Source organism: Temnothorax longispinosus, chromosome 3 (assembly GCF_030848805.1).
Source record: "Temnothorax longispinosus isolate EJ_2023e chromosome 3, Tlon_JGU_v1, whole genome shotgun sequence".
NCBI lineage: Eukaryota > Metazoa > Arthropoda > Insecta > Hymenoptera > Formicidae > Temnothorax > Temnothorax longispinosus.
In genome coordinates this window covers 20,272,145-20,289,462 of record NC_092360.1, presented here as the reverse complement: position 1 = coordinate 20,289,462, position 17,318 = coordinate 20,272,145, and the positions used below count along the sequence as shown (strand labels likewise).

The following is a 17,318-nucleotide window of genomic DNA, read 5'->3' as shown; positions in this document are numbered from 1 at the left end:
AAAAAAAGTTAATTTTTTAAATAATGGGGGACTAACTTTACAGGAGTAAAGAAAGCCAATAACGTCAAATCTGGTGAACACGATAACCAAGAGATCGGTCTATTTTTTTTCATCTGTTAGGAAAATTTTTATAAATAGGTCACTCTTTATACTAAACTTCAGTAAATTCTAATATTTATTACAGATTAATTTTATCATATAGGTACATGGAAATTATGAAAGCTTATAGTTGCATGAGGATTTTATAATCCTTGTATGATTATAGCTTAGCGATATCGACAGCGAGATACTATTGTTGATTATTATTACGTAACAGCCGTTGAGTTCAAATATTTATTTAATTTGATCTGCATGTTAAAGATATAATAAAGGTATAAATTTATTCAACAATTAGCGCGCGACGACGTTCGATTTGTGTTTAATTAATTAACAGAGCGGTTGGGAAAAAAGATCGTTGCGACAGATGTGATTTCTCCTTGAAATCCAGCGTTTATAATTGTTGCAAATAACATTTAATTACTAATCAAATTCCCATCAGCGTGTCATTAATTGGACCAAAATTGGGTATTCTTGTCGGGCTATCTTGCTGCGTGCGTGAAAAGTCGTTGGCGAAAGTTTACTGTACGGTACGAGTAATTATAACGGTCAATTTGAATTATGTTTTAATTAGTTCGTAGCACAATAATTAACTCGAGTTTAGATTGTAATGGTACCTCATGCGATGGTATGTGCAATATGCGGTACGCTTATTACGTTTTCCTGATGATATAGTGTTTGTGCCGGATACTGTGTTAACTTTCCTAAAGAAAAATATTTGCCTATTATGTTATTTATTGTCATTTGATCAAATATCTGTAATTTAAACGACAAATTAATTGAAAACTGCTGGTTTTTAAAACATATAAGAATTTAATTAGTTAAAAGAAAATAATTATACACAGTATAAAAAAATTTGTGTTAAATATAACGTAAATCACATGTCCCAAACGGTCCACTCAAATTTTTGTGTTAATTTAACATAATGAATGTGTCAAATTACGACACAAATATTATGTTCATAATTTAACACAAAATAAAGAAAAGTTTGATGATATGTGAACGAAAATTTTATGTACAACAGACATTTGTATATGTTAAATATAAATGAAAAGGATATTTTTTTAACAAAACTACATTATTTTTATGTTAATCTTACGATTAAATGTAAAATGTGTTATTTTAACATTTGATTTATTTAAATATGAATTTAACACAAAAAAAATCAGATAACATGATCAAAATTAGTTAAATTAACACATAAGTATGTTACATTTTTAACACAAAATTTTTTACTGTGTATTAGCCTCTTTTCATTGATTACTGAAAAACTTCTGATAACTCGGCATTCTTGAAAGAGGACTTACTTCAGTTTTGACAAGCATAATATTGCTTTTTTGTATATTATATGCCTCGAAAACTGAAAACATTCAACTTTTATGTATTGTATTTAGAAAGCTAAAAAGAAAGGTTTATTTATTGCCTGTTTCGGTCTTTATATAGGCTCGACCTTACTAACTAATCTCTGTTCTAACGTTCTTTAAGTTTGCGCGAGGATAATTTCACCGTGGCTTAGAAAGTAAGATATCGCAATTACGATTTTGTGACGAAACACATTGCCGATCGGTATAATTATAATACGCTGGAAATCGAAATCCGTGAAATACAAAATGACCAACGAGGTATTTATTATACAATCGAAGTAAATCATGTCGGCATTAAAATCGTGTGAAACAATTGACGCAGTCGGTTCATCAATTGCGCAAAGTATAATAAATAATTAATGTGGTAGGATTCGATTGTAGTTATACGCAAAGTACGAACGCCCAAGCATTCGTCTGGTATAGGCTGTGGTTAGAATACTTTATGAAATATTCTGTGATCAGCATACATATTACTATTGGGAGCTTGAAGAGGCGGTGACATAAATTGAAATCCATAGACAGGTACATGCATGTCAAATAATGTTTTTCTCGAGTGCGATGGCATCAAAGCGAGAAATAAAAAAATTTTTTCTTATATAAAAATTTGAGGTCACTATGTCGTACAATACGTCTTTAAAAAGTCTCGGTTATGTTATTTAGAAATTTTTTCTTAAATATATCTTCCATTATATGTATATAGACAATTTATTTATAATTCTTTTTATATAATTTCAAATTCGGTAAAATGGTTAATTAAGTTTATATTAGTTGATAGATTGGTACGTAATATTTCTCAAGTTTTATTCGTTACTGTTTGTATGCGAAAAGAAGTGTTTTTAAAATAAAAAATGTCTGATCCACTCAATATTTGGAAAAAAATCATAATTTTAAATGCAATTTTGTGAAATTTAAACTCTAAAATAAAATACCAATTTTCTTTGGTGCATGACAAGCATAATGAGAGAAATCAGCAATAATTCTGAGTGTATTACCCCAATGGATTGTCGGTTCATTACACAAGTAAGATAAATTGGAGACACAAATCGTACGCGAGTAAAAATAGTCTATTGGTGTCTAGTAACTTTCTACGATTAGTGCGCGTGATAAATCATAATAAAAAAATATTGCTTTTCAAATATTGCTCCAGGCAAAACGTGCTGGAGAGCTTGCAATTGTTCCCGTTAGATTAATTATCAGTAATATACGCGCAATAAAAGAATTGCTGAGGTAGTCATCATTAAAAGAGAGATAACATCTAGATTCTATATTGAGATTATAACTATATTGAGTTTTTAAATTCTAAGAAAGGGATTTACTAAGAATTGTATTATATTAAGACGCACTGATGAGTCCCTGCTATTTTAAGACCATGTTATAACTTATCAGTGATAAGAAACTTTGCGATTATGTACAACTATATCTTGTTAAAATATATATAATAAATATATAATAAAATTACTAAAAAATATAATTGTAAAATTCGCTGATAGAAGATGATTGAAACACTAAAATACCGTAATATAAATCGGTATGTAAAACCGCTCTTGAAGACAATCGATTTCATTAAGATTAAACTTATTAATGTCTGCGATGCGATAGCTAATATAATTGTAGCAACAAGTAATAACCCTGATGAAAATTGATCACGAGTAGGAACATTTTTTTTCTAATTTGTCCATCATTTGGCTCGCAGATTCACTAACGAATATCATGTTGAGAACGATTACAAGGTCTTGCTGGATGTTTTTATTATGCAACATTAATGTACACCTTTCATACTTTTGTGACGCCGGTCGCCATTAATATTCCTCAGCAGGTGTCGCGTGGAATGTCAGGCGGAAAACGACGCTGCTCGGTGCAGGCTTTCTCAAGCTGCTGCTCGCGACGCGTCTTCTTTGTCTTTATCTCGCTATCGACTACGCAAGGACTCTTGATAATCTGAATGAAGAGTCGAAATCTCAGGGAAGTAGACAACAAATCACGTTCGCGCGAAGGTGAACAAATAGCCGCCGTAAAGACGACGATTTTGTCGTTCGTGCATTCCAAAGAGCGCGTCACTCGCGGAACATCTTATTGTTATAGTGGAACATTCGAATAAGTGTCGGTCCGATATTTACAAGTGGCTTTCCATTATGTGTAGTGATATCATAGCAGAATGACGCGTCATTTTGCGTGATGAATCTAAATAAACGTTTCGATCTATTAAAGATGAATGTTCGTGTTGAACTCGTGCCACAATACGTTGTCTTTGCCATATTTTTTATCTTACGAATTATTAATTTTCAATTTTTTATCGTGTAATAAGCTTTGAAATATTCTTTTTATACAATAATCTTCAGGCAAAAAATATACCTGATATCTATTAAATAGTAGGAGAACGAGATCTCGGGGAGTAAAATAATATTGCTTATTTTTTTGTAACTTTATTCTTTGAGACACAATCAGTACAATAGTAATTAATACACTTAGTCGATGGTATAGGTAGTAAATGATTTTTCTTAAACAGCTACGTGCGAGCATGACTGCATTGAAAGTGGATTTTAGATATTCGATTATTCGAATTACTGAAGCACAGTTATTAATGCCGCGCGCGACGAATAATTTAGTGATTGATCGGCGAAACAATTTCAGATAGCATTTTATCGGGCGGCGATTTTCTAGTGTATACAGAGTATAACGTGTATATAGAGACTGTTTTTTAATCGCGCGACTCTAATTGATTGCAATCAATATAATTGCTTTGTTGAATGTATATTGATCTATCGCATCTCGTCTTTTCTCTCTTTCTCTCTCTCTCTCTTTCTTCTGCTGTATCGATATTAACGATTAAAATTGATATACAATTCCAATTTTATTTTCATTTTGATGTTGCAGATATGCGAGAGTTAAATTAAAGAATTAAATTATCGGTAACGTTGGTACGTGATCTCCAAAAACGTTCCGCCGAATATGCATCGGTGAAAAAGGATACCCGATGACTAATGTAATATAAAGTTTATATCAGTATTATAATTAAATTCGAACGCGCCGATCGCAAACACTAGATTTCGCAGAATCACAAAAACCGTTGGAAAAGCATCCTATTTATCCGATTCCATACGCTCGCGCGGATTTTCGAGATGGAAGTTTATAATTCCACCGGGTCGTAAATCGCCGTTTTACGACGAGATGCACCAGACAGATACGCTACGAGTTTCGCCGAGCTTTTTTTTATTCCGTCTGAGTTCACGAAGGTCTTCCCAATAATATCGTCAGGCTGACATTTTATATATGCATAATCATGACGGAGGACGCGATTTTTACGTTTCTCTCATTTTCCGTTATCTCTGGAATGCATTTCTTTAATCTCTTGATATAATTCGTCAGATAACACAAAAATATTTATTTTCTATATGATTACCCAAAAAAGAATTTGTATACTATTCTTTGTCCAAAATTCGTGATAAAAGTAGTGATTTTGCTTATAGCACTTGTTTTTTTTTATTATTGAAATCTGTGATAATTCCTATGACTGCTGGAAGTTTCATCGTAAATTCAATTTTTTTTGGAAAATATTAAATTTAATGTCCAGTCTGAACAAATTTAAGTACACACAGTAAAAAATAAAACGTATAGTTTTAACATTCTTTACAAGTCGCAGAAAGTCGACACTCTAAATTTTAAGTTAAAATGATTTATTCATCGTGTGTTACATGTTGACAAATTAGAAATGTTAGTTAATTAACACTGTACTTTACATTTCTATTTGTTCTTTTGACTTTATTTTTCAAGCTATATTAACACATGATATTAATTATTTTACTTTATATTATGCGAACATGACAAACTAATGGTTTATTTTACTTGAATTATGTGTAATTAGAAACATTTAATTTTAGTAAATTTAATTATTTTGTATGTCAAAGTTTACGATTATTTGAAAATTTACTTCAACTTTTATTTATGTGTTAAAATAACTTTAAGACGTGTTGATTTTTTTAAATAATTGTGTTAAAAGAACTCAAAATAATATTTAATTTTTAAATGACATACATAAAGTGTTAAGTTATCACGTTGACATAAATGTAACACATGAAAATGTTAAGAAAATAATAACATAGCTGTTGTATGTTAATTTTACATTGAAATAATAATTAAATATTGGTATAACACAAGAAAATTTTAACATATGGACCGCTATGTACACACGATTTTTTTTATTGTGCAACGAGTTTAATTCGAGTTACCCGAGATATTACATTAAATCTTCTTTTCCAAGTTTGTATTTCGCGTGGTTGGAAGGGTTAACAAAATGATCAATTTGTCTTCGTCGTTTTGTACGATTTTGACGGCGTCTCCTTTTGTATTCGAGCGTTCGTTGCGCAGATGATCACGTGTAGGAGAGCTGCACAATTCGCCTTTTCCGAGTCGCTGCTCCAATTTCTAGAACGGAGAACGCGAACGTAATGTATTACGAATGGAAAAACAAGAGACTTATCGCGACGCCCGAATTATTCTCATGACTAATCGGCTGAAATTGGCACGTGACGCCGTTGCTTCCAGGAAATCTGACATACCTGATTTATATATTGCTTTTTTAATTCGGTCAGATATCAATCTTCACCAAGGACGCATCTGTTGCTTGTGCTTCTTGATCGATATGGTGATTGCACCGATATGGTAATTAAACAAGAAAAGTTTGAATAAAGAAAGAGGAATTTTATTCAATTTATGGTCTATAATGCGAAAATGTGGGTAATTTGTCAACATTTTATTTCGTGTAGAATATGATACTTATAACAATTGGTAAAGGAAAAGCCAATAATCGAGCAATAATAGATGTTAATTTATATACTTATTAATCACATATATGTAAACAACGGAACGTTTCGACTTCACCGAGTCTTCTTCAGCTATAGAATAATCGCAATATAATTCTTAACTAACTATATAAAATTCTTAACCTACAGGTTTAACCTTCCTTTACCAATTGTTATATTTATACGAGCGTGCTAGTTTATTTTATGATATTTATAATTCTTCTAAATGCTAGAGCGCTTTCTTACAATCCAAATATATTATATAGATCAATAACTGTCGCTTTTAAAAAACCTTCAGAGTACAACCATCAAGAATGTGGACCAAAATAATTGTTTCGATTCTAAACGATTTCATATCAATATCGATGAAAAGTTCTTAGTTTAAATGAAAAGGAACCGGGTTTGCTCATTATATCGCAAAAGAAGAGAGTTAGTCCCGTTTATGATTTCGGTAGCCATGCCGTAAACCTGTTTCACGACATGTAAATCCAACGACAAATACACGTCTGATAAAGTATACTCGGTTAATGAGGTTTAGCTCTTTAACGTGCGAAATTATTCCACCACTTTTCCGAGTAGTGTCTCAGTGAGTACATTGAGTAAAGATAACATCTGAGTTTTTTATTAGATTTTATTAGACCTGATTAAACTTGAGTCATCACTAATTTTTCTAAAATCTAACATGATCTTTTAATGGTTGTGCAATTATCATAAATCAAATATTTTACATAATTGTGTAATTTACTTAATCTCAAGAAAATTTTATTTTTAACGGAATTTTAATTTCTGATACTTTATAGGCTTAGGAAGAATTTTCAAACTATTTAATAATAAACGTTAAAAATCACAATAAATTATGAAAGGATTTTTATCCTAGATTTAAATAAGACATCTATAACAGTATATTTATAGGTATACCTAACGCTCGCTGCGCATTTCTTGTGTACAAAACATTAATTAATATACTGTGTACACTAATTATAATATTTTACGTGGAGAAAACTCGACACCAAATTAAATAAGGTTACACTGTTAAAGGTTAGAGGATGACATTTAAACCAATACCATGAGTTAGATTTATTTTGTAATTTTTAACTACCATGCATGTGCGTCAAAATTTATTAGTTTGAAACAAAATAGGATTATTTTAACTCCATTGGTTTTTAGTCAAATTAACAGTGTTTTAGTTAAATTAACTACATATTGAATAGGAGCAGTGGCGATCTATGGAAAAGTTAAAAATTACTCAAAATTGAGTTTAATTTATATAACCCTATATGACTTTAACAATGTACTTATAAACTGAGTTTCTCAATGAGGAATTTGTTTGAAAATAATTTTCAAGTCTTCGCGAGTTTACCTCGCGCTTTCGCACGCGCACGGCGCGCGCGGCGATCGATTGTCAGGCGTGGGAATGTCACTGCGCGATCAGCTGTCTAACTGCAAGGCCGCCACGAGGAGAGACGCTTACACCCGTTTCCACGACATTTCCGGCCCTGTCGCTCGCTCGTCGAGACGAAGTTTCCGTCGTATATGTCCGCGCATTTTCCTAACGAAGAGACTTCGATTAACGAGGGAGGCGGATGGATGTCCAGCATCGGTGCAAACAATTGGTCTATTTGGCCGCGTATCCAATTACGAAATTGGCAACGATGAAAATACCGAGCCCGGGCTCTTAATTCGATTCAGCCAATTAGAGCCCTTCCGCCGTCCCGCTCTTGTGAAGGCTTGACTCTCGCTCGTCGAGAAAATTTCTGCAGCAAACAACGTCGCTCTTTGTTCCGTCCAAGATAATGTCCCTCTTGCGCCCGGCAAGCATTTCCGAGCGCTGCATGTGCAAACTGCTACCGAAAGTCGATTAATAAAGTTTCTCTTTTAGATTCTTTCTCGAAAACAGATTCGAGTCGTAATTATAAAACTTGAGTAAAAAATACCAGCATACGATATAATGGAGGTACAGCGAACTCTTGGTTTCACGAGAGGATCTTTGCAAATTGTTTCTTCACTGTACAATTGACAATTTAATCTAATAAATAAAAGTTGTTTGCTTAAAGTTTATTTCTCATGATATCCGACAGAAGTTACATCAAAGTTTTTTTTAATTAGTCCAGTGGAAAACAGTTAATTTGCGGAACCGTACTTTTACCGTAATTTCTCTTTCTTGCCCTATTTAATTTAATTCTTACAAAACAAAAAGCAAACAAAAGGGGATGCTGTGTCTTGACGATACGAGCGTAAAGTATAGAGTGTAAAATCAGCCAAACCTACCAACATTAATATCTACATATTACAGTCAGTATAATTTCTTAAGAGAAATTATAAGATATTTACTTACATTACATACTAAGATATATTTATTTACATTAAATTTTTAATAATGAAATATTGATTTAATAAAAAATATATATAGCGCAATATCAACAAAATAATATGATTTTAGTTAGGGATGTGCGATTTTGCGGTATATCACTAACACTGCATTTTTTTCTTGCATCGCATATGCAATTTGATTTTTAATCGCAAAATTGCACGGGATGCAAATGCCTGCGATTTAAAATTACAAATATAGGTCAAAATCGCATAGTAATGAAGTATTTATTCATTAAATATTTATATAAGAAAATGGTAAAACAAAATAATTTAAATGTTATAAACGTATGTTTGGTTCCGATTAATAAATACGCTTAATTTTAACACTAGACACGATTTAACCAATCTGTTTAAAATTTGTTTATTAATTCGTAAAAGTTTTTATCATAATTTTGTATCATAAACGTAATTTTGAATTACGTGTTATTTTATATCGCAAACACTATTTTAAATTCCCTTCGTTATATTATATGATTTTAAATTTTACGATTTGAAACGATCAAAATGTATAATAAAATTTTCAAAAGTCCTAAAATTTAAAATTACATATATAACGGGGGAAATTTAAAATAGTATTTGTCATATACAATGACATGCGATTTAAAATTGCGTTTATGATACAAAATTACGGACAATTCAAAATATAAGATAAAAATTGAAATGCGACATATATCGCATTCACTGATGCGATTCTTAAGGAAGATCGCAATAGCGATACACAATTTTGAAAATCGCATATCTTTAAATATCAAAACAAAGATCAAAACATTAAGGTGGTCCTTTCGTGAGAACAAGTATTAAATAGGTACCTAAATTTGATATATGTTAAATATACAGTAATAAGGGGCATGTGTACGAAAAATCAAGTGAGGTTACCGACACTTTACAAGAAATAAGTCATTCTAAATGTGCGTTCGCGGAGCGTGCCATTGTCATTCTATCCTTGTTTACATCTAATGAACGAGAAAGATAGAATGATGCAAATCGCCACGTCCGAGGTTTTCAACGAATAATACATGTACTTAGCGATCAGATGAATACATTATTCATGTCTTAAAATATTCCCTGAAGTTTCCGGATTTCGTAAATACCTTGAAAATAAAGGTTTGCCGAATGTTTTGCTCTGATATATGAGGTTAAATAAGTAGTGGTCCAATCGCATATTGCTTTACTCGTACTGTCATGCCTGACCTAACCTAAATCGAGTCCAACCGCACTACTATTGTGATATTTTTTTAATTAGTAAATAATTAAATACGATTAAATCGTGCGTGTAAAATCATATTATATTATTATCATTATTGGGATGTTGTGTAATGTTTGTCAATATGTCTGTTTTCAATTACCTCATGACGGACTGTTACTTGATTAGCTGGGTCCGCGAAAGGACCACCTTAAATAATAAAATAATAAAATCATTTGATGAGATGTATATAAAGATGGAAAATAAAGGGAAATTTATTTAAACGCGGAATATATTTGTGTTTTTGTGTGTGCGTGCTTAGGTGCACGTTCATTTATTTACAACTCATGAGAACTATATTGGCGTGGGTCGCATCGCTGGATGCAGCAGCCCCAAGTAAATCTAACAATAAGTAAGTAAATATTGGACAAACAAGCGGGTGTGGTCATTCTTTTGTTGGTCCAGAATCGGGTCAAGATCACGCGAGGCGCCAAGATGTATGGCGATCACCGGAAAAAATATCTCGCGGCCGATCGTGAATTAAACGGCAGCCTGATACCGCGCGAATTGCGTAATCAATTTCAAGTGGCTGCTTGAGCGCGCGATATCTAGAAATATCGGGGCACTCGAACGTCGATACCCGGATGCGATCGAGATTCTTGGAATATATTTTTCTATTTTTCTTCTCGATTTTCTATGCTTTCAAATGGCAGTATATGTCGCAATTACTTGATGTGTCATTTAATACAATCTTTTTCACTTTAATTGTTTGTCTTTTGAATGAGTTATACATTATTGTTTATCTGCTCGTCTTACTTTTATATAGATACATCGTGAGTTTTGCAATTATCATCATTGTTATCAATTCTTATCATCCCCTGGAGATAATAAAAAATTAACATGTGATGACAGCGCATCTTAAGTTGTTATCGTAAACATATTATAGCAAATATGTTTATTTCAGTGATATCTATTTATCCGTCGTACTCTCAATTTAAAACTGAACCGAGAGAAAGCATGTCTCTTTAAACTTGCAAAGTTGTTAAGTTGTTATGTATTAAAGATATCGTAAATGATGCAATCACATATCGCTTTTTTTTCAGAAATCAGTGATATTTCTCCACGCAACAATCATTTCAACGAACTTATCGATATACCTTGTTAGTGGTTGCTCATCGTTGTTATCTTTTTATCTCGGTTTATCGTTCTCGGATGGATTACTATCAAATTGATTAACTCAATTATAGATTACCTCGTTAAAGTTTGCGACGTGATTTTAAAACTCTCAATACAAGTTTAAGACCATCTAAAAAAGATTACAAAAAAAAAAACACAATAGTAAGAGTCGTATATAATCACATTAGAAACGTTAAAAAAGATTGATATCTATCTATAGATATTATCAGGAATTAATTTACTTGGTTAATCTATTCATTTGTTCATTTTATGTTTAATCATAAAAATAAACAGTATATTTCAAAATATTTTTGATTAAGCACAGACTCTGACCGATAATTATATATCTTTCTACATTGTTCTATAAACAAGTTTCTCATATTGTTTCTTTGTTTTAAAATTTATATTAATTTATAGATGATGTTATGCAGAAGTTAACCATGTGTTTTCAAATAATGAGTTACACACATGACGACATTGTCTGGGCCGTCGTAGTTTAAAAAGAATTTATTAAGCAGTTTATTTTACACTTAATTAACTCAAGTTATTACTCGACGCGTCCACTAATTTTTGTATAACATACTCGTTCCCCACTGTAAGCGCGGAAAACAAGCAAGTTTGCAAAGAAATTGAATTTTTTAGCGTCTAGTGTCTTTTTAAAAGCGCAATAGCTGAAAGCTTTGTTTATATCGCACATTTAGCGCTAAATGACCGTATGTATCTAAACTTAAATTAACGTTGCTTGCGGCCTTCGCGAGAAAAGAGATAAATCCTAAAATAGGCACGTTTATCGTTAAAACGTGACGTGTTAATGCTCCAACGCTTCAAACCCTCACCCCCATATACCCGTGAAAGATGTCCAAGGAACGTTTATAAAATTTGGACGACCGCGCTTTCTGACGTTTTTATGAAATTTTTAAAAAATAGCCGCAAATGTGTCTGACTCGGGATCAAAGGATCCCATAAACGAGCGGCCGTGATCGTAATACAGGTTTCCTCTCTGGTCCCGAGTCCCGAGATGAGAATCAGGATCCATGCCAGATATATCTCTCGTGCGTATCCTTTCGGTATACGCGTTCGTCGCGACTCGGGGTGGGGGATGCGCCGCGAAAGAGAGAGACAGTCCGCGCGCGAGGCGGGCAATGCGGTACGCGTGTATAAATACAAGCGGTCGCGTTCGCTCGCGCTTAGTTGCTGCGATATCCGATTCACGTGACGGTTGTTGTTGATCGAGCGCGCGCCTCGATCCACGCTCGCAAAGTCTCCCGACGCTCTCCCGTGTTATTCCGTATACGCTTTCGTCGCGTTATCGTGTGCGTAAGCGTAAGTGCGTGTGTTCGTTCCAGAGATAAAAAGAACGCGTGCGAAGAAGAGCGGCTCTTCTTCGCGAAGAAGGCGCGTTTTAATCGCGCGTGTGTTCGGAGAGAAGAGCGTAAAAGGAAAGGGGGATTTATTTATACAATCAAGAAGCTACGGAGTGAGAAGAAGGGAAAAGGGGGCTCGAGATAGGGAAAAGTCTTCCGAGGGATCTTATGCCTGCCCTCAGGAAGATCGTCCTTGCACTGTTGTCACCGAGTGTGATGCGAGACAACAACCAAGTCTCGTCCCTGCCGCCCTCGGCAGGCAAGGGTTGATCGGAGCGCAGACGGAGCAATCTTGAGAAGCGTCGGATCGAGAAACGAAAATTCGCTCGATAGAAAAATTCGATGCGGCCCTTTGTTTTCGAAAAACGAAGCAAAACTCGTTGACGGCCGATCGGATCGCCGAATGTTTAAAAACGGGAGCGTTTCGCATCAGGTATACGTACATAGATGTAAATAAAAAAAATATATACATATAAATAAACGCGGATCTCTCTCCAGTTGGGTCAACGATCGCGCGGACCCCGACGTGTTCTCCTCTCCACGGGCGTATCCGCCGACCGGAGCACATACACGCACACGCATCGGCGTACTACTCCTACGTGGTAGCACGCCGCGTTGGTTTCACGAGAGTGACCGCGTCGACGGCGTCGTCGGCGTCAGGAGTGAAAAGGCGGTCGACCGTTCGGCTGCTTTCACCGACGAGCCGCGCCGGTGGAATAATGCCGCCGATCGCGCTTTAACGCTCCGTCGCGTCGCCCGTGCCGTCTAATCTTCGTGAAAAATGACGGCCGCTCGTCATCGATAACTATCACCGGAGCAAGATTCTTCTACGAGAGGTGAAAAGCCCGTCGAAGTCGGTGCGACCGGCGAGAAATCGCGCGGATCTTACGTCGTAGACGAACTGGAGCGTCCGATATACACGACGAGCTAAATCCGCGAGCATCGCGAGAGTCCATTCCCTCTACGGCGCTTTGGAGTACGCGGACTAATACTATAGCCTGTAGCGTAACCTTCAACGGCCGCGCCGGTGTATAATATTAAACAGACAGCGGCGAAAGATCGTGGCCGACATCTCTCGCGGCGCGCATCTTCGCTCGCGGATACTTGGAATCTCGGTGGATACTCAATCTACCGTGGATATCTAATCGTGAATAATTCCGTATATATAATAACGTCGTAATTCCTAACGGCTTTGTCCGCTATAAATTATTCGGTCAACGCCTTCGAGACGACCTTCCGTCGTGTACGTTCAGTTATCCCGTAGGACCAGCGAATACATTTTGTATCCCAGCCCGACCCTCGACGATCCTTCCTCTCAAGACATTAACGACTTCGCAGAAGAGAGCGACCCGTCCGATCCAATTATCCTCCGGTCTTCAACGGCCTTGTCGCTGTGAGACGTTAACCCGACGTTAGCGGTATTCAGCGGGGAACCGAACGATCTTTCACGACGCGGCGACGGTGTCCTCGGCGGTATAGCCAGTAAATAGAGAGAAGTTAATCTGGACGCGAGCTGACCCCTAGTGACCTCGATATAAGATAGTAACTCAACATTTTTCTGACGCTATCCGGCGCGATGCGCAATACCCGACTGTGAACCGTTCGTCATACGGACGACGTGGCCGTTCCGGTTAGCATGGAAACAGCCAAGATGTACATCAGCGAGCCGCAGAACGGTCATACGACCACCAAGTACGCCTCGACCAACTCCATCCCGGCGATGATGGATCAGGAGTCGTCGCTGGCGAGGATCCTCGGCGCCGTCGGCAAGCAGCGCGAGAACGCGGTGATTCTGCGCGACAAGACTCGTCGGCACAGCGTACTGGAGGATCTGAAGGCACGGCGGGACAGCCTCTTCCAGAGGGTCCGTAGGGCCAGCGTGTTCGAGGAGAAGGAGAATAGCGCCAAGGACAATACCAAGGACAATACCAAGGACAATATCAAGGACAGTACCAAGGACAGCGTCAAGAACGACGTGAAAGATAGCGGCGCGAAGGAGAAGCCGAAGGACAAGAGGAGGAGCAGCAGCGACAGTAACAATGGCAGGAGAGGCTCGGTGTTCTACGTGTCCGAGGATCTGCTGGAGGAGAATCGGGACGTATTGGGGAACGAGGACCGCGACTACTTGGCCCAGGAGGCCAAGAAGGGCCGCCGTAAGTCCTGGCATCCGCTCGCGAAGCCGCCCAAGTTGGATCGCAAGAGGAGGAAGGGCGTGTCCGGCATTCCCGCGCAGTCCGGCAGCACGGAGGGACTTGATTCGCAACCGAGTTACACTCGGCAGAAGAGACCGTCCTGGTGGAACATTTTCGTACCGGACTCGGTCGTCAGGTATTTAAATTGCGATTGTTTTACAAATTCGAGTGCCGTGCCTCGCACGAACGTGAGTTACCCGTTGTTTTGCGAATGATCACGTACCCATTGCAGCAATCTCTGAGTGAGTCCAGTGAAATTTTCATTTTAAAAGACTAATTAAGGTAAGCGAGAAATGAGACGTGTGTAAATTTTTAGAAAAATCTTATCGAAATTCAATTAACTGTAGAATGAATCGTTTATGAATTAAGTGCTATGAATATATTGTACTTTCGATACAACGTACTCTCGATAACATTGAGCGTCGAATAAAAGAAAGAAGGAATTCGCGATGCGATGGAGAACGTAAATTTCTATATATAATTCGTTTTATATTTATGTCGCTTAATTATTTGGCAAATAAATTTCACTGTTAATCTTTTCGAGCGATTTATTCGCACATCAATTGCAATTAATAATCATTAAGCGACCGATGCTCGGCGATAAAGACCGGAGTCGTAAAAAACATGTTTCGTACTGTTCGAAAAAAACTCGCGCGATGAAATACAAGTTAGCGATACTTTAAAACGCCATAATGACCGGTACGGTGATAATCCCAAATATTAATGCCCAATTCACGGTGACTTTCACAATGATATATTCATATGTGTGTTTCTGGTTGGCCTCCAATGTACACAGGCGAAAATGACGATTAAGATAGCGATGCAGTCTGGACGTTCAATTAATTTTATATAATTTCCAATAATTCGATGAAAATTACTCCTTCCACGAATTTCGATGAATACGATTTCATGTCGCGTAATTTTAAACCTTTTTGATATTATAATCAATTTGTATAAATTTCAGATGCCATATAACATGCAGTTAATAATATCGCACTTAATGAATGATTTTAAATTGCCATCGCATGCATATAAATAGCTCACGAAGGCAGCTGTTTATATTAAATTATATCGTTATCAATAATCTTTTATCGTTGTGCGTTGATATATAAGCACCCGACTCGTGAACTCGATTTTCAGTGAAAAATCGCGAATAAACGCGGCGTTCATAATCTGGCGAAGTCTCATAATCTGGGATCAGGAAATCTTTTGTCGTTCACCAGACGAGGGAACATTACTTCAGATAACAGTTCTTTATAACGGTCGCAGCATTTTGCGAAAATAACGATAATTTGCAACCGATACGGCGCAGAAAGCGCGTATAAAGGAGATTCCAAAAGTATCAATAAAAATAATGTTAACCGGAAGGCAAAGAGTCATAAAGTCTTTTTTTAGCTCGAACGGTTGAATCTTACCGATACTTTATTTAAGATATTTAAGTACAAATATTTAAAAGCGGTCTTTTCCGTAAAACACTGACAGAGGAGACTAGACAAAGAACTTATTTGTTCTACGTTTTAGGGTGAAAAAATATTGTCGATGAAAACAGCGGGTGTTTCGAATGGAAGACACGACGGGGAAATTAAATGCGGAAATAAAAATAAATATAGAATTATCAAGGGCCCGATTTAGTTGAAGATTAAATTCTGGGCGTCATCCTGTTTTCACAGTATTCCAGCTGGAAGTAATGTGACATTTTTTATTTCGAAGAAAATGGAATTTTCGATACTTTAATATTTCCCCGAACAATGTCGCCGGGAACGTTTTATGAAAGTTCCTCGTTGCCTCGCAATCTCGCGATTTCTCTACGAAAGACTTATATTCGCGGAAGTCACCGCGAAAAATCACCGTGTTTGCCCCTTCACAATTCGCCATAAAATCTACCCAAGCTGGCGGAACCGGACGATCATTCCGATGGACATGCTTAGTCAATAATCGAAAATAGAAAGTTTCAACTTTAATTGCGTTACATAATTCACATACGACTGAGATTTTCCGGAGTTGTCGAAATCACGAAAAATAGATACTATCTGGAAAAATAGACTTCGTATCGTTCGTTGAGTAAATTACAAAATTTCTTTCAAGCGGTGTAAACCACTATTTTTAAACAGGGAATTAATCTGAGTTGATTTTTCTTACAATTTGAATTTTATGCGATATCTTTCTGCTGCTATAGGAAAAGGAATTTAACTGTTATTATGCTAAGATCCTCCATCTTTTTTTAATTACAACACAGTTATTTATTAATTAAAAAAACAAACTGACCGTAAATGGTCTTCTCTCTAAATTGATTGTATTTATATCGGTCTGATTTCACTTATTATTATTAAAAAACAAATTTATTGTCCAGAGGCGTTATGGAAATTTGCTATTTAATGAAATTGTACATTAATTGTATAGATATTTTGCATTTTTACTTTTGCACATGGCATATTTACACTCATGCTATGAATTGTGTATTTATACGTCTGTAGGGAAACGTTAAAGCCTAGAAGCAAAATGTTTTACTTTTTTCGAAAATTATATATATGTATATATACAATTCTTAATACATATAGTTTTCTTTCTGTACATCAAAACCGGAAATATTACTTTGGTTTGAATCTTCCATCACCCCGTGTCTTATTGTTAGATTGTCAACACTACGCATCTGCGTTGTTAGCATTGGTCTGATACCGATGTTTGCATTATTTAATCAACGTAACTTGCTGATAACTTTTGTCATATGTCATATATCTCGCGATTCATTACAAATCTCGTTGTCAACGCTATCG

At 36.0% G+C, this 17,318-nt stretch overlaps 1 protein-coding gene across 11 annotated transcripts in view; it reads left to right on the top strand.

Annotated features, from left to right (window-relative positions):
* Mtd (TLD domain-containing protein mustard) overlaps nt 1-17,318 on the top strand; it is a 152,482-nt gene that overhangs the window by 52,650 nt on the left and 82,514 nt on the right. For 3 of the 11 annotated variants that reach the window (XM_071773857.1, XM_071773858.1, XM_071773856.1), the window contains exon 1: nt 12,185-14,680. The exons of 6 other annotated variants lie outside the window; for them this stretch is intronic. In XM_071773857.1, coding sequence (XP_071629958.1) covers nt 13,989-14,680 — 692 coding nt within the window. In that variant the 5' untranslated portion in view covers nt 12,185-13,988. Of the gene's footprint in view, nt 1-12,184; nt 14,681-17,318 lie in introns of those variants that run through there. 2 more of the 11 variants (XM_071773861.1, XM_071773860.1) reach the window with 1 other exon arrangement.